General features: G+C 38.1%; 1 protein-coding gene across 4 annotated transcripts in view; it reads right to left on the reverse strand.

The window, feature by feature from the left end:
* The window catches only part of usp32 (ubiquitin specific peptidase 32), a 229,117-nt gene that overhangs the window by 53,291 nt on the left and 153,722 nt on the right, over nucleotides 1-22,104 (reverse strand). For all 4 annotated transcript variants that reach the window (XM_028807041.2, XM_028807042.2, XM_028807040.2 and 1 more), the window contains 6 exons: nucleotides 19,521-19,675; nucleotides 17,900-17,981; nucleotides 17,736-17,810; nucleotides 15,475-15,613; nucleotides 15,046-15,151; nucleotides 14,736-14,909 (listed from right to left, as the gene is read on the reverse strand). In XM_028807041.2, the coding sequence (XP_028662874.2) occupies nucleotides 14,736-14,909; nucleotides 15,046-15,151; nucleotides 15,475-15,613; nucleotides 17,736-17,810; nucleotides 17,900-17,981; nucleotides 19,521-19,675 (731 nt within the window). The remainder of the gene's footprint in view (nucleotides 1-14,735; nucleotides 14,910-15,045; nucleotides 15,152-15,474; nucleotides 15,614-17,735; nucleotides 17,811-17,899; nucleotides 17,982-19,520; nucleotides 19,676-22,104) is intronic.

Here is a 22,104-nt window from a genome sequence, read left to right on the forward strand (position 1 = left end):
TAATTATACAGTGATCCCTCGCTATATCGCGCTTCGTCTTTCGCAGCTTCACTCCATCGCGGATTTTAAATGTAAGCATATGTGAATATATATCGCGGATTTTTCACTGCTTCGCGGATGTCTGCGGTCTACAGTACGTGTGCTTCCTCAGTTGATTTGCCCATTTGAATTCAAACAAGGGACGTATTTGAATTCAAACAAGGGACGCTATTGGCGGATGGCTGAGAAGCTACCCAATCAGAGCACGTGGTTAAGTTCCTGTGTGCTGCTGATTGGCTCAGCGACGGACTGCTGCATTAACCAGGAAGTCTACTCTCACTCATTCAGCATTAACGTGCCCTAGCGCCAAAAGAAGATGCAAATGATTGCAGAAAAGGTAAAAGTTTTGAATATGTTGAAGGAAGGAAACAGCTACACCGCTGCAGGACACCATTACAGCATAAATGAGTCCACGATTCTTTTTATTTAAAAAGGAGGAAAAGCATATAAGATCTATGGCCACAGTGTCCTTTAAGCAGGGCGCAAAACAGGTTGCAAGTGGACGTGATAAGGCAGTAGTCTGGATGGAATCTGCTTTAGGGATTTGGATTGAAGAGTGATGGAAGAAGAACAACGGCTGTGCTAAACAGTCACCTGAAGAGGCTCCTTTAGAAGAGCTGTAACGCTATCCTTTGTTGTGCAGTAAAATTAAACTCATCGTTATCGGACAAGTCGTCGTGTCATTGTTGGTGAGTAACCATAATTAATTATCTATGTACAGTACTTATTACATGTACATAGTTTAGTGTCACTGTACACACATTTTATTGTATACAATTTTTCTTGCATTGTACGTATTTATTGCTGGTGGCCTGTCTGTCGTAACGGCTGTAACATATGTGATATCGGAGACGCTCGATATCTTTAAAATAATATTTAGGTTTTACTGTATGTAATGTGTTTACATACATAATTTCAATGAATCTTACCTAATATCTAAGAGAATACAAAGGGTTTATGCTGTATAATTGTGCGTGAAATGTTTATAACAGTGTGGGAGAGTTTATAAGGGCTTAAAATATATAAAAATAACCATATAAACACATGGTTTCTACTTCGCGGATTTTCTTATTTTGCGGGTGGCTCTGGAACGCAACCCCCGCGATGGAGGAGGGATTACTGTACTGTATTTCCATGGTGATAAATAGTATAAACAAGCCAAACAGAGATGTGACTGTTCAGTACTCTTCTGAATTTCCAAACACTCATTCACTTATGGTGCTGCAATGTTAATATTGATGCCTCCTCTGTCGGCTATAAACAGAGGTCTCAATGTTAATGGCAACCAAATACTGTATACAGCAGAAATATAAAATAAATCTAATATATATATATATATATATATATATATATATATATATATATATATATATATATATGTGTAAATATAAAAAATACATAAAAATAAATATATATTTATATATAAACATATAATTATAAAATAGAGGGATGTCACAAACAGATGCTTCAGTAGTAATCCAATACTAAAGTTAGAAAAATGTAACAGTACCAGCTTTTTAATGAGAAAGTCAAAACTGCACTCATGCTTGACTAAAAAAAAAAACTACTCTGACAGGCACAATAATATCCGAGAAAAATATGAGTAAAAACTACACATGAAAATGGCTTACTCTGGTGTTGCTTCAGCACCAAATCAAGAAATGTTAGAAATGTTTTGTGTTTATTCAGAAATTAATGAAGAAAAAAAGGCAAAACATGATCCTTCAAAGCACAAGTCATACATTTTAATAGTATATTAAAAAATGTAATGCAATCTCACAGTTAAATGTTTTGAGTTCAGGTTACAACAGTAATTCTCTAATTCTGGATCTGTACACAAGCATAAGCAATTAATAGTATGATCTCTCACAAAAGAAACCTTGAAAACAGCAAAACAAAGGCTATTATACAGTAGTTCAGAAATAAACGGTTAATCTAAAACTGAAGTTTGATTTCACACAGGAAACTTTAAATTGGGTCAAATGTTAAAAAAAAGGGGACAGATTTGAAATATTAAAGTACCACAAGTTTTCGGCCTTTTAAATTTGAATTATTTTGACTCATCCATTACATACTACTCTTTAGCAATATTTTTTTAACCAGCTAATGATGCAAATATAAAATCTTACAACAAAAAATGTTACTAATTTAACAGAGTGGTTCATTGACAAACCAGTCTTTGAAAGCATGTTATTACAAAAAACAACTTTAAAGAGCTTGTTTAAATGCCCTGAACTATCGTGGAATTCACTAATTTGTGATGTGGACAGATTTCTTGGTACTCTTCTATGAAAACAGAAAAACCCACAACTGTATGAAATAACCTGAAACTAACAAAACTAATTGGCACCCATCATTGTTTATTCTGTATTTAACAAAAATTGGCCTTTGCTTTAGAGTTTTGAACAGAATACCGGTCAAATTCCATTACAACGAAGTGCCAGTGACCTAAAAAATATTTCCTTGTAATAGAAATTTCATAGTAATTTTGTCTGTATTTTGTCGCTATAATGCTTTCAATAGCTTCTCTCACATTAATTTCATCTCCTCCTGTCTACAAGTTATGCTGAAGAGAATTATTCTCAGCATTTCCTTGTGATAATACACTTCATCCATCCATCCATTGTCTCCCGCTTATCCGAGGTCGGGTCGCGGGGGCAGCAGCTTGAGCAGAGATGCCCAGACTTCCCTCTCCCCAGCCACTTCTTCTAGCTCTTCCGGGAGAATCCCAAGGCGTTCCCAGGCCAGTCGAGAAACATAGTCCCTCCAGCGTGTCCTGGGTCTTCCCCGGGGCCTCCTCCCAGTTAGACGTGCCCGGAACACCTCACCAGGGAGGCGTCCAGGAGGCATCCTGATCAGATGCCCGAGCCACCTCATCTGACTCCTCTCGATGCGGAGGAGCAGCGGCTCTACTCTGAGTACCTCCCGGATGACTGAGCTTCTCACCCTATCTTTAAGGGAAAGCCCAGACACCCTGTGGAGGAAAATCATTTCAGCCGCTTGTATTCGCGATCTCGTTCTTTCGGTCACTACCCATAGCTCATGACCATAGGTGAGGGTAGGAACATAGATCGACTGGTAAATTGAGAGCTTCGCCTTGCGGCTCAGCTCCTTTTTCACCACAACAGACCGATGCAGCACCTGCATTACTGCGGATGCCGCACCGATCCGCCTGTCGATCTCGCGCTCCATTCTTCCCTCACTCGTGAACAAGACCCCGAGATACTTGAACTCCTCCACTTGGGGCAGGATCTCGCTACCAACCCTGAGAGGGCACTCCACCCTTTTCCGGCTGAGGACCATGGTCTCGGATTTGGAGGTGCTGATTCTCATCCCAGCCGCTTCACACTCGGCTGCGAACCGATCCAGAGAGAGCTGAAGATCACGGCCCGATGAAGCAAACAGGACAACATCATCTGCAAAAAGCAGTGACTCAATCCTGAGCCCACCAAACCAGACTCCCTCAACGCCCTGGCTGCGCCTAGAAATTCTGTCCATAAAAGTTATGAACAGAATAGGTGACAAAGGGCAGCCCTGGCGGAGTCCAACTCTCACTGGAAACGGGTTCGACTTACTGCCGGCAATGCGGACCAAGCTCTGGCACCGATCGTACAGGGACTGAACAGCCCTTATCAGGGGGGCCGGTACCCCATACTCTCGGAGTACTCCCCACAGGATTCCCCGAGGGACACGGTCGAATGCCTTTTCCAAGTCCACAAAACACATGTAGACTGGTTGGGCAAACTCCCATGCACCCTCCAGGACCCTGCTAAGGGTATAGAGCTGGTCCACTGTTCCGCGACCAGGACGAAAACCACACTGTTCCTCCTGAATCCGAGGCTCGACTATCCGACAGACCCTCCTCTCCAGGACCCCTGAATAGACTTTTCCAGGGAGGCTGAGGAGTGTGATCCCTCTGTAGTTGGAACACACCCTCCGATCCCCCTTCTTAAAGAGGGGGACCACAACCCCGGTCTGCCAATCCAGAGGCACTGTCCCTGATGTCCATGCGATGTTGCAGAGGCGTGTCAGCCAAGACAGTCCTACAACATCCAGAGCCTTGAGGAACTCCGGGCGTATCTCATCCACCCCCGGGGCCCTGCCACCAAGGAGTTTTTTGACCACCTCGGTGACCTCAGTCCCAGAGATGGGGGAGCCCACCTCTGAGTCCCCAGGCTCTGCTTCCTCATTGGAAGGCATGTTAATGGGATTGAGGAGGTCTTCGAAGTACTCCCCCCACCGACCCACAACGTCCCGAGTCGAGGTCAGCAGCACACCATCCCCACCATATACAGTGTTGACACTGCACTGCTTCCCCTTCCTGAGACGCCAGATGGTGGACCAGAATCTCCTCGAAGCCGTCCGAAAGTCGTTCTCCATGGCCTCCCCAAACTCCTCCCACGCCCGAGTTTTTGCCTCAGCAACCACCAAAGCCGCATTCCGCTTGGCCTGCCGGTACCTATCAGCTGCCTCCAGGGTCCCACAGGACAAAAGGGTCCTGTAGGACTCCTTCTTCAGCTTGACGGCATCCTTCACCGCCGGTGTCCACCAACGGGTTCGGGGATTGCCGCCACGACAGGCACCGACCACCTTACGGCCACAGCTCCGGTCAGCTGCCTCAACAATACAGGCACGGAACATGGCCCATTTGGACTCAATGTCCCCCACCTCCCTCGGGATGTGGTCGAAGTTCTGCCGGAGGTGGGAGTTGAAGCTACTTCTGACAGGGGGCTCTGCCAGACGTTCCCAACAGACCCTCATAACACGTTTGGGCCTACCACCCCTGACCGGCATCCTCCCACACCATTGAAGCCAACTCACCACCAGGTGGTGATCAGTTGACAGCTCCGCCCCTCTCTTCACCCGAGTGTCCAAGACATGTGGCCGCAAGTCCGACGACACGACCACAAAGTCGATCATCGAACTGAGGCCTAGGGTGTCCTGGTGCCAAGTGCACATATGAACACCCCTATACTTGAACATGGTGTTCGTTATGGACAATCCGTGACGAGCACAGAAGTCCAATAACAAAACACCGATCGGTATCAGATCGGGGGGGCCATTCCTCCCAATCACGCCCCCCCAGGTCTCACTGTCATTGCCCACGTGAGCATTGAAGTCTCCCAGCAGAACGAGGGAGTTCCCAGAAGGTATGCCCTCTAGCACCCCCTCCAGGGACTCCAAAAAGGGTGGGTACTCCGAACTGCTGTTCGGTGCATACGCACAAACAACAGTTAGGACCCGTCCCACCACCCGAAGGCGAATGGGAGGCTACCCTCTCGTCTACTGGGGTAAACCCCAATGTACAGGCTCCAAGTTGGGGGGCAATAAGTATACCCACACCTGCTCGGCGCCTCTCACCGGGGGCAACTCCAGAGTGGTACAGAGTCCAGCCCCTCTCAAGGAGATTGGTTCCAGAGTCCAAGCTGTGCGTCGAGGTGAGTACGACTATATCTAGCTGGAACCTCTCAACTTCGCGCACTAGCTCAGGCTCCTTCAGAGAGGTGACATTCCACGTCCCAAGAGCCAGCTTCTGTAGCCGAGGATCGGACCGCCAAGGTCCCCGCCTTCGGCCACCACCCAACTCACACTGCACCCGACCTCCTTGGCCCCTCCCATAGGTGGTGAGCCCATAATTCACTTTCAGGGTGCAAATAATGCCCAAATCCAATGACTGAAGCACTGCCATGCAATTGGGTGGGAGGAGCTCAATGCGAACATTATCTAAAATGTGGAAGCATGCTGTGGGCAGTACAGTTATCAATCAGAAGCAGATCTTCTTTATCTTCTTCATATTGTGAAATTTCTGAACTCGTTCGGTACCTCCCCTCAATGCAACGACACGGTGAAGTACATCCCAAAGAGTGATTGCCGTGTCTGTGGAAGATTGCTTGTCCAATGCCAGGGCAACCGCAGGCTTACAGCGCTGCAGCGGAGAACCGCGGAAGCAAATCTGAGCCGATCACAAACAGAATTACTTGGCCTGCCAGCAGTGTCTATGTATAGGAGAGTGGTAGATCCTGTTACAATAGGTAACCTTGATGCTCCTGTTTCAAGCTAAATAAAGCTGGATTGTTAAAGTACTGGGACTCAGCCTTGTGTTTTGGGGTGCAAGACAGTGACTTGCATGTCACAACATCCTTGTCAAGTTGTCGCAATCAGTTTCCCAAAATGTCTTGAGTCGTGGAAGCTCGCTGGTAATGCTGGGAGGTATACCGGTTCATACTGAAAACCGTTTTTTATTTTTGTTATATGGATTTTTCTTATACCGCAATATCGGTTTAAATAGCCTAAACAACGTTCAGAATGTGGCGCAGCGGGAAACTGTTTAAGGGGGGACCTTTTTCACTGCTACACCGCTAAACACGCATGCAACGGAGTACATGTGTTAGTGAAGGTATTGAGCGGTGAAAATGGACAGAGAACATTCCAAAACTGAAGCTGTAGCAGACGATAAAGTTGAACATAATGACACAGAGGAACTTTTGCCGAAAAAAGGAGCCATGTCTGTTGTCTGGAGATTTTGGTTTTAAAAGGTCGGATGTGGACCAAACAACAATTTACTGCAAATGCTTATGAGCTAAAGTTGTCGCCGGAGGCGGCAACACGAGCAATTTGCAGCACCACCTTAGCCACAAACATGCTTTGGAGTACCATGAATATATGGAACTAAGACTGGCACCCTCCACGTCCTCAGGTAAAACTGAAAAAGCTAGAGGACACTTGAGTCAGACGTTACTTGTAGATGCATTTGCTAGAGGTACTGCCTACGACAAAAAAAGCAAGCGGTGGATCAAGATAACAAACGCCATTGCAATCCATATAGCTAACGTGTCAGTGGACAGAGATTGATAACATTAACAGAAAGTGTAGTTGGTTTACAAAAAATATTTACTCTTTATTCCTTTTCTAAGACATGTTCAGTGCAATACAACTTTTGACAAGCACCTCTGAATATTTTACTAAGTCTAAATGCCTCTTTGGATGGTTAAAAATATGTTGTCAAAATTATAGTTTTAAGTTGTTTGCAAAATTTGTTCAATAAAAAGGATCTATATTTTGACTGCAACTGTCATGCAATGTGATTCCTTCTCTTAATTAGTGCCACGCCCTTGAAAGCTATAACTTTATGGGGCCATGCAAACCTGTATTAATACTTGTCTGCACATTAAATTTTTTTTTGTACAATGTACAATTCTCGTGACAGTGGAATTGGTTATTCTTAGCCAGTCTACTGCAGTAATTGCAGTGGAAAATGTGTTTAACATCCACTCATGCATGGGGGAAAAAAATACAGCTGAATACCGTGAAACTGGTATAATTTTGAAAAATACCATGATAAAGAATTTTGGTCATACCGCCCAGCCCTACTCGCTGGTTTGCTTTATACTCGCAGGGAAGGACTCTAACGAGCTTAAAACACCAAGGACTGGTTGACTTGCCAATGATGAGAGGAATAAATTTGTGGCTGCCAGTTGAATTGCAGCAAAGTAGAGCTGTCAACCTTTGTTTAGATTTTTTTCCTCCTTGGCATGGATCACCTTTGAGTGCTAAAGTGCGATGGAGTAGCAGCTGGTCGAAGATTCCAGTCTCATCAGCCCTGTAAGATGTCTTCAGGTTCATAAGCTGAAATGATTTTCCGGATTTCACCTGCACGCCATTTGTTTGCTTTTTCAATTGGGACTGCAGGTTCTTTTCCACAGATTGCTTTGGCTACAATTCCAAAATTATCCGGAAACGAATTAGCCAACCCCAGCTGGCAGTAAATCTTTGTGGCCCAAAGAGATAGACAGTAACTTTGCTTTTTCTTGAATGAGTGGCCCACTAATAGGAATGTTTCTTGAACGAGAATCACTAAACCACATAAAAACTGCTTTTTCAACATCTTCAAATGCAACAGTTTGCATACGTTCGCACTAAGGCCCAAAGTCACTTCTTTAAACAGCACTTGGGGGACTAAAGTCCCCATACTCTTTTCTACCCTTTTCTCAAAAAAAAAAAAAATTTTTTTGTACTAACTTACTATTTTCTTCTAGCATGGTTTTGTGTACAACTTGGTCAGCGGTAACTTGTTTAATGACAGTAGATTTAATCCTAGCCTTAAAGACTGAAGAACAGTCGTAGATTACTAAGCACTGTTGTAAGTCGCTCTGGATAAGAGCGTCTGCTAAATGATGTAAATGTAACACCCTAGATTTTTCTTCTATTTTTTGCTTGGCCTTTCAAGAAAGTTGACAGTGTCGATAGCGAAATTCCGAATTCATTGGCAACATCTTTTTTCTTTTTGCCTGGAATCGAGGGCTGCAACAATTTCAAGTTTTTTTCTAATGTGAACTGTTGCCATTTTTTCGTGTCTGCCATTTGTATAAGGGGGTGACTGAGTTAAATTCCAATGCATGTTTATGAAATGTTGATGAGCAATAAGCAAAAAGTATCACTGAAAACCATAGAAAACAAACACAACAAAAACAAACAGTATGAGGAAAGTTCGAAGAGAAAAATTTACAATGTTTCTGTTCGGGGATTGTTGTGCACAACTGAGCTGCAACCAAAGAACTAACTGCTCTGTGGATGATTCATTCTCTTGACTGCTCAGTGGATGATTAATTCAGGCATTTCATGGTCTTTTAGGCACTTCATTGTAATGAAAGTATCTGCCGAATGTATTTCGTAGTAACAAGATTTTTATAGACTGTCTTATGGGGAAACTGTCGGTACCGTAAAAATACTTTGTTGTAACGGAATTTGACCTGTATTTCAAATAACACAAATGAAAATGGCATGGACAAAAAATGATGGGACCCTTAACCCAATATTTTGTTGCACAACCTTTAGAGGTAATCAGAGCAAACAAGATGATTCTTGCAGCTTTCTGTACCTGTCAACAGGTAATTTGGCCCACTACTCCTGAGCAAACTGCACCAGCTATGTCCATGTTTGAAGAGTGCAGACTACGTGTTTCAGTTCTTTCCATAGATGTTCAACAGGCACCCTGTGCCAGACACAGCAAAACATAACCGAGCCTCCTCCATGTTTCACAGAATGTACTGTGTGCTTTTCTGAAAGCTTCATTTTTTTCTTCTATTGACATAGACCTGATGTGACTTGCCAAAAAGCTCCAGTTGTGTCTCATTTGCACAAAGGACATTCTCCCAGAGCCACTCACTGTGGCTTGTCAGAATGAATTTTAGGCAACTCCAGTCTGCTTTTTTTGTTTTATCTTTCAACAGTGGAGTAGTCATGGATGTTCCTTCATTTAGCCCACTGTCACTCAAAAAAAGCAACGAATGGTGTGATTAGTCACTGATGGACCTTGACCTTGGAGTCCAGTTTGTATCTTGTTGGAAGCGGTCTTTGGCTTTTTGTCTGTTATTTTCACAATCCTTCTGCCTGTTCTGGGGTCGATTTTCTTCTTAAGGCCATATCTGTGGATGCTAGCTACAGTCTGATGGACCTTAAACTTAATTATTTGCAGCTGTTGTCACAGAACACCAAGTTGCTTGGAGAAGGTCTTCTAACCTTTGCCTTTAATATGTTTGTGTATAGTTTTCTTTCTGATCTCCTCAGACAACTCTCTCCTTTACTTTCTCTGGCTTATGTTCAGTGTGGGAGACATGATGATACAAAAGTGCAGAGTGATTACTTTTCTCCATTTAAATAGGCAGAATGACTTATTGCACAACAGGATAGATGTATGATATTGATTAAAGAAAAGACCTAATTTGAAAAATCACTTTGATCTAATTATTTATGATCTTTTTAGGGGCAGCAACAAATGTGTCCAGGTCATTTTAGAATATCTTTGTACGATAAACAATACTCACTTTTAAAATGAGCTGTAAAGGTACCAACAAATCTGTAATAATGTTTGAAATTTTATTTAGTATTGGTTTTAAGCAGTGTTCTTCAGTTACTGGACAGGAAATGTTAGAGAATAAATTTAGTACACTCTTTATAAACTCTATGCTGAAATTAGTGGTGGGCGTTATCGACAAAATTCAATATCATGATATTTAACCAATATCTCATGATACGATATTTATTGATATTTAAATATATGTTAATACATATATTGTCCCTACAAAGTACCAGTATTTTGTTAAAAAGGTGTCTTGCAAACTTTACACAGTGTTTCAGAATTTACCCAAACAAAAAAAAAAATATTTCCAGAAAGAGAATATGCATATTTACTTTATATATTATAAACTATTCTTTTTGAAAATAATCTTACTATTTGCAAACATTGTAATAAAAACATTCACCAAATGACATAGTTAACTTTTGCTGGACACTACTTAAAATATTTACAATGTGCAAAACAGCACAAAAAAAAATACTGCTCCCTCAAAAGGACAGATATTTTAGTTCACTCTTTTGACTTTTCAAGACTTTCAGATATGTAAACACTATGGACAAAATAGTCGTCTTATATAATACGCTACTGTGGCTGTCCGTTTGTCTGTCCAGGATTTTAAATCACCTGTAACTTGCAAACCGTTTGAACTACTGACCTAAAATTAGGTACACATATACTATGTGATATCTACTATCTGCTTTCGGGATGATGATTGACCTCCAAGGTTTATTCCTCTTTTTATTTTATTTTATTGTAGAATCAACTCTCGGTGGTGGCCATGCAGCGCATTCCCTACCACCTTCAGCCATCACTTCACCTACCTCTTTATATCTAAAATTATTCTTGAGGCAGATTAGAAGACTTAAGTGCCTGCTTAAGTGGAAAAATTAAGGAAAACGTACTAAGTAATTGCAACACAAACACTGACTTAATCAGTTTAAATGCGAAAAGATGCAGACGAAAGAAGAGAAGAAGCGGGCCACTAGGGTGGAGCAAAGAAGAGCAGCTCAGGAAGCAGCAAGCACATCAACCTCTGAGCAAACGAATGCTAAACGTACAGAGAAAGAGTATGAAAACCATGAATGCACAAGAAGTGTATTCACTGCACGTTATCGTACAGTGCGCCATTACTGGTGTCAAATAAAACTTAACAAGTTTATGGCTATTTAACAAAGTTTGTGCTCTACGAGTTTATGGCTATTTTACAAAGTTTGTGCTCTACAAGTTTATGGCTATTTTACAAAGTTTGTGTTCTACTTGTAGTGGAGATGTAAAGATCCTGTTTACTCAGTATTCCGAGAACTGTCAAAAGTTTATCTGCACTCTTAGGCTTGAATGACCTATAACAAAAACAGATGGTGCACTAACTGCAGGAATATATGAACATTTCTTTGTACTTTAAGGTGATAAAAACACTTAAGGTAAGTTGTTTTTCCACCATGGTAGAGGATCACACTTACTGTCTGCATCAGTCATCTGCAAACAGGTTTGCAGCCCAGCTGCATGTCTGCAGGCAAGAACAATTCAAGTGTTTTTTGGAGCCTTGTTAACAATGCTATACATGGAACTTTTAGGAAACACTATGATATATGCCTGGTCTTTAGTGACCTGGCATATATTGTGTATGCATACTGTATATACATATGCAAAATATATGAATCAAACCACAAATAACCGTAACTACCGGCTTTTATCGAATACTTCTTGCCTGACATTCTTAAACTAATAAGTTTTTTTGAATATTTCCTAAAACACATAATAAAAAAACTACAGAATCATATTGTGCTACTGAGCACAATAATCACAGACCTCAGTCAAATATTTGTGATCACAGCAGCACATGGATTTTGGCACGTAGAGAAAAAGTCAATTTTTTTTTTTTTTTTTTGCAGTCCAGTGATCCTGAACATGTGTGGCACCTTCTGTGTCAACTTTTACTTCAAAAAGAAGCTGTTTCAGGTATGTGCCTTGCGCTATTTCACTCTGAGCAGCAGCTGCAGCTCCATGCCCAGGAGTCTAAGCTCTGCCCCTCTACAATTCCCTGCCCATAGCATTCCAGATCTTATGTAGAGGTATTGCTCTGTTCTGAATTACTCTGTGTTGTTCGTTTGCCTCACTGCTGCCTGCTTGAGTCTCTCTGACTCCTCATTTGCCATCAATGACAGGGAATCTTTGAAGAGCTTGATTAAGCGTCGGGGGCATTTCCTTTTCTTATCTCTTACCTCTTAACTCAAATACCTACATAGGAAGCAACAAAACAGAAGCACAGCTGTAATAAATATGTACAGTAACAGAGAAACAATGAAAAAACACAATGTTCTGAGCACTGTTTTCAAACAGAGCATTCAAAATTTGCATGTAAAAATACATGCACATTACCATGTGGAAATTTAAAGTGATATTGCACAGAGGTCATGTGCTTTTGAAAATAAATTTCTAATTGCTTTCCACTTGTAAAATATTTACTTCCTGAGGTATGAGGTTTGTAAGTACATGCCAAATAGACAAGCTAATTTAATATCTCAGGTGGATGTTTGTTTGCCATTCCAAATAGCCAATTGATTTAAAATCCTGAGTGGAACGTTTGCCTGCATTGTTTGTATTTTTTGTGGGAGCCCTGCTTTGGTGAAGTAAATTCAACTTGGCATTATATATACCCTGGGGTCTAAGGTGTTTTGCACAAGTTTTAAAATTTCTCTTTTCAAGGCATATAAATGGGACAGGTTTCCTCAGCAATATGCCCGTTACAGTACTCGTAAGTTAGCTCAGATGTTTTTTGTCATACAGGCATCAGCTGGTGAATGACTTGGTGATAGTAAACAGACTTAAACTTTGTTTCAACTTTTGTGTTATGCTGCATTTCATAAGAAGCTGCGGGCTACGTCTTTCAGAGAATCTCTCTATATAATAGCGTGGCTGCTCTTGAGGTGTGCAAAATGTTGCTTGTGTTGCCACACTTTGTATTAATGTACTACTTGCAAAGTTTATAATTACATTCATTTGGTCAATGTCAGTAATTTACAAATTATCTACTTTGCTAGCAGCATATTTTTCTTCGCTTTCTAATCAAAACAAAGAACATTTTTGTTTTACAAGAATTCACATACACCCTGCGGCATGATCACGTTCTAAACTGCTGAGTCTGTGTTGCACATAGACAGTGAAGTCAGATGATGATGATTATTTTAAAGAGCTAGCCTATCTACCTTAATGCAACCCATTTCATTTTTCCAGGTGGGACAGCTGAAACACCTAGATTTTATTAACAGATTTATGATACACACATAAGTGTAAAAAGGTTGTAAACTATCATTAAATACCGTTAAAACTAAAATTCCTTAATGTGTGACACCATTACTGGTATTGGCAATACTCCACACAGTGCCATCAGAAATCCTCATAAAATTAAAAACCCCCATTTCTTGTTATATAGCTCTGACTTCCAAATTCCTCAGTACAAATTTGTTCTAGGCTGATTTATAGTTATTGATCAATCTAAATTTCTCTATTATAAAAAAAATCTTAGAAGGAGACGAGACGTGATTTTCTCAGAAAGACACTTGGAACGTCCCGCGAGACAAGTCCATGCCCGGTGCTGGAAATAAAGGACAAAGATTAGATGACAAAGTAGAACGTCGTAAAGAATTCAAAAATGTTGGTGCAGTACACATGCAGCGCATGAGATAGATAGATAGATAGATAGATAGATAGATAGATAGATAGATAGATAGATAGATAGATAGATAGATAGATAGATAGATAGATAGATAGATAGATAGATAGATAGATAGATAGATAGATAGATAGATAGATAGATAGATAGATAGATAGATAGATAGATAGATAGATAGATAGATAGATAGATAGATAGATAGATACTGGAAGTATGAAAATTTAAAAGTCTTAAAAAAAGGATAGGAAAGATCACATGAGCGCATTAGCGCAAACAAATGGAAATTATTACTAGGTGAAATAACGGAACAGTGAAAAGAGATCAAATATATTGTGAGACGGAGACTTTTAACATGAGATTCTTTCAAGTCACTACCTACTTACAACTATTTTCAAACAAGACCACGGTCATCTAACCTCAGTCGTGTGAATGCTTTTGTCAGACACACTTCTGCACTCTCAGCTCTTATAAATTGTATCAAGACAATAATTTTCTATGTTCAAGATAACATGTCAACGACTAAGCGAAGAACAAAGAACATAGACAAACATTCGAGAAAGTCATTTATTACAGAGAAAGAAACGATATTCACTCACAGGCAGTCATATGTTGCGTTGTCACAATGTAAGTCCAAACACGGAATCAAAATTCAATGCTATCTTGAAGAAAAGTTAATTTCCAAATATTGCTTTTTATTTAAGTTTTAAAGTAAAAGTGAGAATAATGCATATGTAACAATTCCCATGAAAATAACAATCTCTTAAAATTGTATATCCAGTTAACCAAACCCGGGGGTGGGCGAGCGAATTAAATTTTGTATGCACAGCTTCTGTGTTACAGTATGCCTGGTATGCTATTAAAAGGTTCACTTGAATGGTTAAGATTGTTTGCTATGATGTTTCTTCATAAGACCAACTGATAGATAGATCCATCTGTTGAGTAAACAAGAAGGAAATGATGGCACCACGTTTTAAATTTTTTAACTTCTTTCACTGCATGCATCCAGTTGAAAAACTGATTTGTCATCCACAAAAAGTAATTAAGCCATAAAAACACTTTCAACAAGATTTTAACCCATTGATTTAATAATATGAAAAAGTAGATTTAACACAATCCGATTTTAATACTAGGAAAAGGATAAAAAAAAAAAAAAAAAAACACACAAACCTCTGCAGCCACCTCCCAGTCAGGTCGTCCATCACTATCCTTAAGTTCAACATATGGCTTGTCATGAACTCGATTAAGGTCCTCGTGCAGCCCATCCAATAAGAATGCCAAAAGTTCCTGAGAGTCCTGTTGCTGAAATCCATTAAATCTTGGTGCATATTTTGCTATTGTCCACTGAAATGACATTAGAATAGATCTTTATTATTACCAATAATAATAATAATAATACTCTGGTATTAGACAAAAGTGAACTTTCAGTACAACTGTAGTTCAGTGATAATTAAAAATAAAAACTAATAGTAATCTTTACCCTGAGTTTTAAAGGGGCCACATTCTTTTGTGTTCCACTCCAAAGCTCTTGAACTAAATCACCATAGCATTTTGCCATATGGCCTCTCATTCCAATTGGATTTGTCCTGGAATTTCATATAAATAAGATCTTAAGTTATTGAAAAAAAAAATTGTTATTTGTACCATTGTTGCTGCCCATAAATAAATATCTGCTGGCAAAACATAAAACATATTAGATACCTTTAAACAACTTGAAAGGTTTTTAATAAACAGAATGTCTGAGATGCCCTAATGAACATTTAGTGTTAAGATCACCTTTCCCTGTGCTCATATGGAGAATATTGATTAAAATTTCTACAAAAATCTAGATTAAAGTACCTAGCTTTATCTAACAAGTAGAGAAATATTTAAAATGAAATTCAGAAAACTACTTAACTATGACACTTACCTATTGAGCTCATAAAGGTGTCTGCCTGAGATGAAATATTGGGTCAGGGGCTGAGTATTACTAACACATTGGATACTAGAGTTCATAAAGCATGTGTTGCCCAAGTTGCTTAATCCTGTGGCTCCCTTTTCAGTAGGTACTGTAGAGGTAAAAATGTGCATAAAATCAGGAAATTCATATTCATATGGGGATAAATTTTTAGGCCCCACTCAAAAGAACTAATTGAGAGAACATGCACACTCTACGCAAGCAGCTCCCCACCAAGGAATAAAACTGGGTTCCAGGAGATGCACAGCAACAAATTCACTTCCTGATGTAACATGTCACTCCAGGAAAGCAGAGGTTTATAAAAACTTTTCAATCTTAAAACTTCATTACAGAATAATCGTTCCATCTTGTTCCTACAATTTTAATACAAACATTATCATTGTGTAGGAGGGTTTGTAAACATTAATGATCAATTTTATCATAATATCCATTATTTAACAATTCTCATTGATTTTACAAATTATATTAAAAGTTATTCAGACATATAATACCGAGTCTTATTCAGATTAAATTTGGTACTTATTTAGATATGAAGACACCTGAAGACTTCATATAAAATAATCACTCAAAGATATTAAAGCATCCTAAATATTATATAATAGGTTAATAAAGATCTGCCAGTTTTAAAAGAAGTGTTAGTGGATTCAAAACTTATTACATGACCATCCAATAGAAGTTAACAGTAGATAAATCCAAGTTTCCTTAAAAAAAATAATGTATAAATTTAACAAAAAAAATGAACAAACATGACAGTTAAGAAAAATATTAAAAGAAGCGCTCGAACCAAGAGATTAAAATATTGCACTTTGTGTTTTTGCCTGAGATTTATTCTATATTACTTTTACACCATCTTTTACTTTTGCGACATTTTAAGGTTGCCTTACATAAAGGCATTTGCTAAATAAAGAAATAATACTACCTAATTAAATAAGAGGCACTGAATATTATAAGCTATGTACTTAGGTAAAAAGTAGCAGATGCAGATGTAGCACAGAACTAGATAACCTATTTTACTAAAAAAAACAGTTTTGGAGTATGTCTTTCAAAAATATTTTTAAGAAATGTACCTAGCTATAAGATACAAGCAACAACTAACAACTGATACCATTTTTACATCACAGATTGGACTCTGTTGTCTAGATGGTTGTTGAGCCACCACAATTCTATGTGGGAGCTGTTTTTAACTACATGATATTGCAAAGTGCTATTACAAAGCATTATTTCAATATAGTCTTCTAGTAATGCACATAACTGCATTCTATTATTACTGTTATTTTTTGAATATGAAAAATGTCATAACTCTCTAAAGTAACTGAAAAAAAATTTAATGCTTTCAAATCAGTTAACCATGTCCTTGAATGCAAAACCATGCATACATTTTCTAACTTGTTAACACTTAAATGATGTGAAAAAATAAATGACTACAGGTGAAAATTTGACATATCTTGAATGGTTAAAATTATTTAACAGTGCTTCATTTTCATTTTGCAGAGTATGTCACTAGCCCTTACTCACAGACAGCACCATTGTGGAACAAACTACAAGTTAATGGTAATGTAAACATGGTTCTACCAGCACAATAACCCAATTAAAAATTCACAGAAAACATAATAATAATAATAATTCATTACATTTATATAGCGCTTTTCTCAGTACTCAAAGCGCTATCCACACAGGGAGGAACCAGGAAGCGAACCCTCAATCTTCCACAGTCTCCTTACTGCAAAGCAGCAGCATACTCAAAAATGCATGACTAGCAAAAAAAATTGATTTTTAATGTTGTCAAAGTTAAGACTGGTTGCAATTCATGTAAGATAACTGAGCAATCAGGTGCAGTTGAGGTAAAAAAAGTAACTTGAGCAAAAGTAAGAGATGCTATTAACTAGAAAATAACCACTGAAGTATTAGCAACTTCTTACTGAATAAAACTTTTTTTTTTACCTATAAATTGTCTATTGCAAGCATTCAGTGGTGTACATTAATGGATTAAGTCTTTTACAATAAAAATGCAACAATTAAGGAACTACAAAATTGGCTTATAAACTTTCTAGCATCCAAACATATTTATGCATAAATAAATACATGCTGATATATATTCATATAGCTACACAGTGATAATTACAGACATTGCCCTAAAATAAAATATACCATGATATCATATCTAAGCAATATTGCCTTGCCAGCTTTGTACAATGCTATTAGACACAACTAACCTTTATGTCGATCCATTTTGCTACTGTTTGCTATAAAAGACATTTCTTCAGGCCAGCTCATGTCCTTGTTACGAACTAAAATATAATAAACATACAATAAACTGACAAGAGTGACCACTGTTGATGTCTAAAATAAAAAAATACAATAGTCACAGCATAGTTACCTTCAATTACCAATTGTTGCTCATCTTGAATCTTTAAGTATTCCAGCATGTGATCTTCATCATCAAGAAGAGTAAGATAATTCTAAAACAATATATGCATACATATATACATTGCGTAAATGTGCACAATACAAAAAATATTACAAGAAAGTTAATATGGATTAAACATGATTATATATTTCTGTATATTCTGTATATATTACACCCAAAAACGTTTTTAAACAGAAATCAAAAGTTAACTGTGCACATAACATTACATACAATTTCAGTAGTTATCAAAATATTTATCTACCTAATGATCTGATTTTTTTTTGGCACTTCTTAAATATAAAAAGTGTAACATTTTTGATTGTATGTAAAAATGTTACACTTTTTATATTTAAGAAGTGCCCAACAAACATCAGATCATTAGGTAGATAAATATTTTGATAACTACTGAAATTACAGCATTCAGAGAACAGGGAAACCACATACAAAGTCCGGACAAATGCTAAATATAATGTTAACAAATGTTCAAACCTGTTAAAAGACTGAAAAAATGAACAAAAAAATTACCCTTAGATAGTAAAACATTAGAAAAATTGTGATGATAACAGGCCATTCAGCCCAACAACTACTCATTTCTATTCATCGAGTCTGAAGGCCCCTAAAGTTGTATTCTACACCATAATACTTGGTAATTTATCCCATGTGCCTACAGTTCTTGTGTGAAGAAAATCTTTCTAACAATTCTGCGAATCTGCACTTAACAAGTTTTCAAACATGTGCCTGTGTTCTTGTTGCAGAGTTTATTTTAAAGTAACATTTGGGATCCACTGTACTATTTCCTTTCAAAATTTTAAACACTTCAGTCATACCCCCCGTTAATCTCAGACTGCATGAACTGAAAAGATTCGACTCTTTCAATTACTCTACTCTTTCTGCTCATAGCTCTATCTTGTTTGTAATATGAAGACCAAAACTAAACATATTAATCTTGCGGATGCCTCACTGAAAAGATTCGACTCTTTCAATTACTCTACTCTTTCTGCTCATAGCTCTATCTTGTTTGTAATATGAAGACCAAAACTAAACATATTAATCTTGCGGACGCCTCATTATTGTGTTCTATAATTTAACCATTACTTCTATTGAGTTATACTGCACATGTCTGGATGTAGATAGATAGTGACAAATCCAATATAACTCCTTGGTCCTTCTCCTAAGGTGTACTTTCAAGCTTGAAGCCTTCCATTGTGTATTCAAAACATTTTTATGTCTTACATGTAATACTTTACTTGCATTAAATTTTATCTGCAATAAATCTGCCAGAGCCCATTTGCTATCCAAGTCCCTCTGTAACAAATCAGCTAATTTTACATTATCTGCCCTTTCACCTAGTTTGGTATCACCTGCAAACTTAACCAGCTTATTGATTATATTGTTGTCTAGATCATTTATGCATATTAAAAAAAGCACAGTCCTAGCACTGATCCATGGGACAATACTTTTAACATCCAGTATCCAAAAGAAATATAGCAAAAAACAGCAGTAGATAATGAATTAAAGTATGTTACCTAACAAGAAAGCAGTTAATTAAATCAGTGACGGAGATTATTTGCGTAAACTTAATGATCAGTACCTCACTATTATACAGCCAGAGTCGCATATCCTCTTCTTTTATTCTGAGTCTCTGGGACAGATAATCGTGGATATCTTTAATTGTTTGCATTCGGCTAAAACAGCCAGTGTATGCAAGAACGCGTTTTAAAGGTGCATTTGGAGAAGGAACGTTGCCTGTGTGAAGAATAAGCAAAACAGATTTTGTTTATAAAAGAAAACATAATTATAAAATACTTAAAAGAATTATACGGGATAAAAATCAACATGGATGTAATTTCAGTATTACACGCAATTGAAAACGTGAACTTTCTTTTCTGACAAAATTGTCTGCTTTCATTACTGTCTGCATGAATTACTATTTTAACTTTAAAATATTTTGCTATAATACTGTAACAAACAAAATAAAACAGAAGTGCAGTTATAAATATATTGAAATTGATACCAAATATCAATGAAGAGTTTAAAAAAAAAAAAAGCTCTAATTGAAAAAAGCTTAAGGCATTTTGTGCACTTTGTGGCATTTCTAAATATATTTGACTACTTTTAGGCAGTAAAATAAAAATAAAAAAAACTCTGAAATTGAAAAAAGCTTAGGGCATTTTGCGCACTTTGTGGCATTTCTAAATATATATATTTGACCAGGGCCGGATTAAGAGCTTTGGGGGCCCTTTTGGTCTGCATCATCTGAAGTTTAGATTCTGAACAGTTCAAACCGGACTAAATAATTATTTTTCTCTCGATTATAAGAAGAATCTTATAATATTTATGTGAATTTTATGTGTTGGGCCCCTAAAGTTTTGTTGTGTAAGAAATTTACAGTTTAAAAACGTAAAGATAATATTTTTAAAGACCAGTTTTTCAATGCTACACTTTTTCATTAAATATTGGGTCCACCATTTGGGGGCCCCCGAAATTGCGGGGCCCGTAGCATATGCTACATGTGCCTATTGGTTAATCCGGCACTGTATTTGACTACTTTTAGGCAGTAAAATAATGAGGAAAAACAAACCTAAACACTGCTTTACTAATTTGTGTAATCTTCTTTATAACACATCAGAACTTACGATAAATTCTGACATAAGTGCAGTTATAAATGTGTTGAAATTGATACCAAATATCAATGAAGAGTTTAAAAAAAAAAAAAAAAAACTCAAATTGAAAAAAGTTTAAGGTATTTTGTGCACTTTGTTGCATTTCTAACTATATGTGACTACTTTAAAAAAAAAAAAAAAAAAAAAAAAGTAAAATAAAGAGGAAAAACAAAGCTAAACGCTGCTTTACTAATTTGTGTAATCTTCTTTATAATGCATCAGAACGTAGGATAAATTCTGACATCCATTTCACCTAATGCTTACAGTCCCGTTCGTTGGCCCTTATATTTGTCATCATGTAAAACCTTTGGGAGGCTAATCCAGGACTATAGGAGTCCTCTTGTGAAACATTACCTGGACCTTTCGCAGCTTGCCTATTGTACAGACTGGAGATTGGAGTGGAAGATGCAATTACCTGTGTCCTTCCGATTCCCATTTGGACAAACCAGGAGCACTTTGAGGATTATGTTTTTTGATTTTTCCAGTGCCTTTATTACCATCCAGCCAACCCTGTTAAGTTGAAAGCTAATCTATAGTTTACTGTATAATTGTGACAGTATGGGTTTAGCCTCACACTACCAGGTCCTTCCAGGGAACCTTTGGAACCCACCACCACCACCGAAAAACATACCCGAGGGATGAGCCAGCGGATGAGGACACAACACACAGAGTAAAGGGGTAGGTGCAAAAGTGCTCCAGTGCTTTTATTACAATCAATTATCAAAAACAGGTTAGTGTCCAAATAAATAGTTCAGTGCTCAAAATGTTCAACAAATAAATAACCCATTAAAAAGAACAGTGTCCATGTGGAGGTTAAAAATAATCAAATAAATATTCCTTTAAAACAAGGTTAAAAATTAAGGTGGGAAACTGTCCTTTTAAAATCAAGTCCTCAGTGCTTCCCTTTCAAAATGAACCCCTGTCTGGCTTATCCTATTTGGACCTTGCAGCCCTGAGAGACGTCAAAACAAGAGGCGCACCGCTATATCCATGGGGTACCACAGGAACCCTTCCTGGGGCTCAATTCCCATCTGCCTGCTTCCTCCCATCTAACACCAACTCTCTCTCACTCCTACCTTTCTCTCTCCTTCCTTTAATCTCCTTTTCTTTCATTTTTCCACTCGATTCTCTCCTTTTGTCCCATACAGGCTCCTTTATCCACTGCTTCCTAATTGGCACGTGCACTGTCAGAAAGTTCCAAATTAAGCATGAAATGAAACATACTCACACATACTGAATTGAAGCCTGCACCTTCTTGGGGCATGATCATTTATTAAAAGTGTGCCACTATCTTCCCGGCCATGAACCCACTATACCACATCAGTCGACTATCTATTAGGCAAAACACATTTTGTGAGGCTGAAAGACTGCCTCTGCTTGATATACATGTGGGCAACAATGAAGCACCACAAGACACAGTCCTGCCTCCTTTTCTCTTCACACTTTACATTTTGGACTATTACTATAACAACAGGTCATAAAACTTACAAAAATACTTTGATGATTCTGAAC

Source organism: Erpetoichthys calabaricus, chromosome 8, assembly GCF_900747795.2.
Source record: "Erpetoichthys calabaricus chromosome 8, fErpCal1.3, whole genome shotgun sequence".
Classification (NCBI taxonomy): domain Eukaryota; kingdom Metazoa; phylum Chordata; class Cladistia; order Polypteriformes; family Polypteridae; genus Erpetoichthys; species Erpetoichthys calabaricus.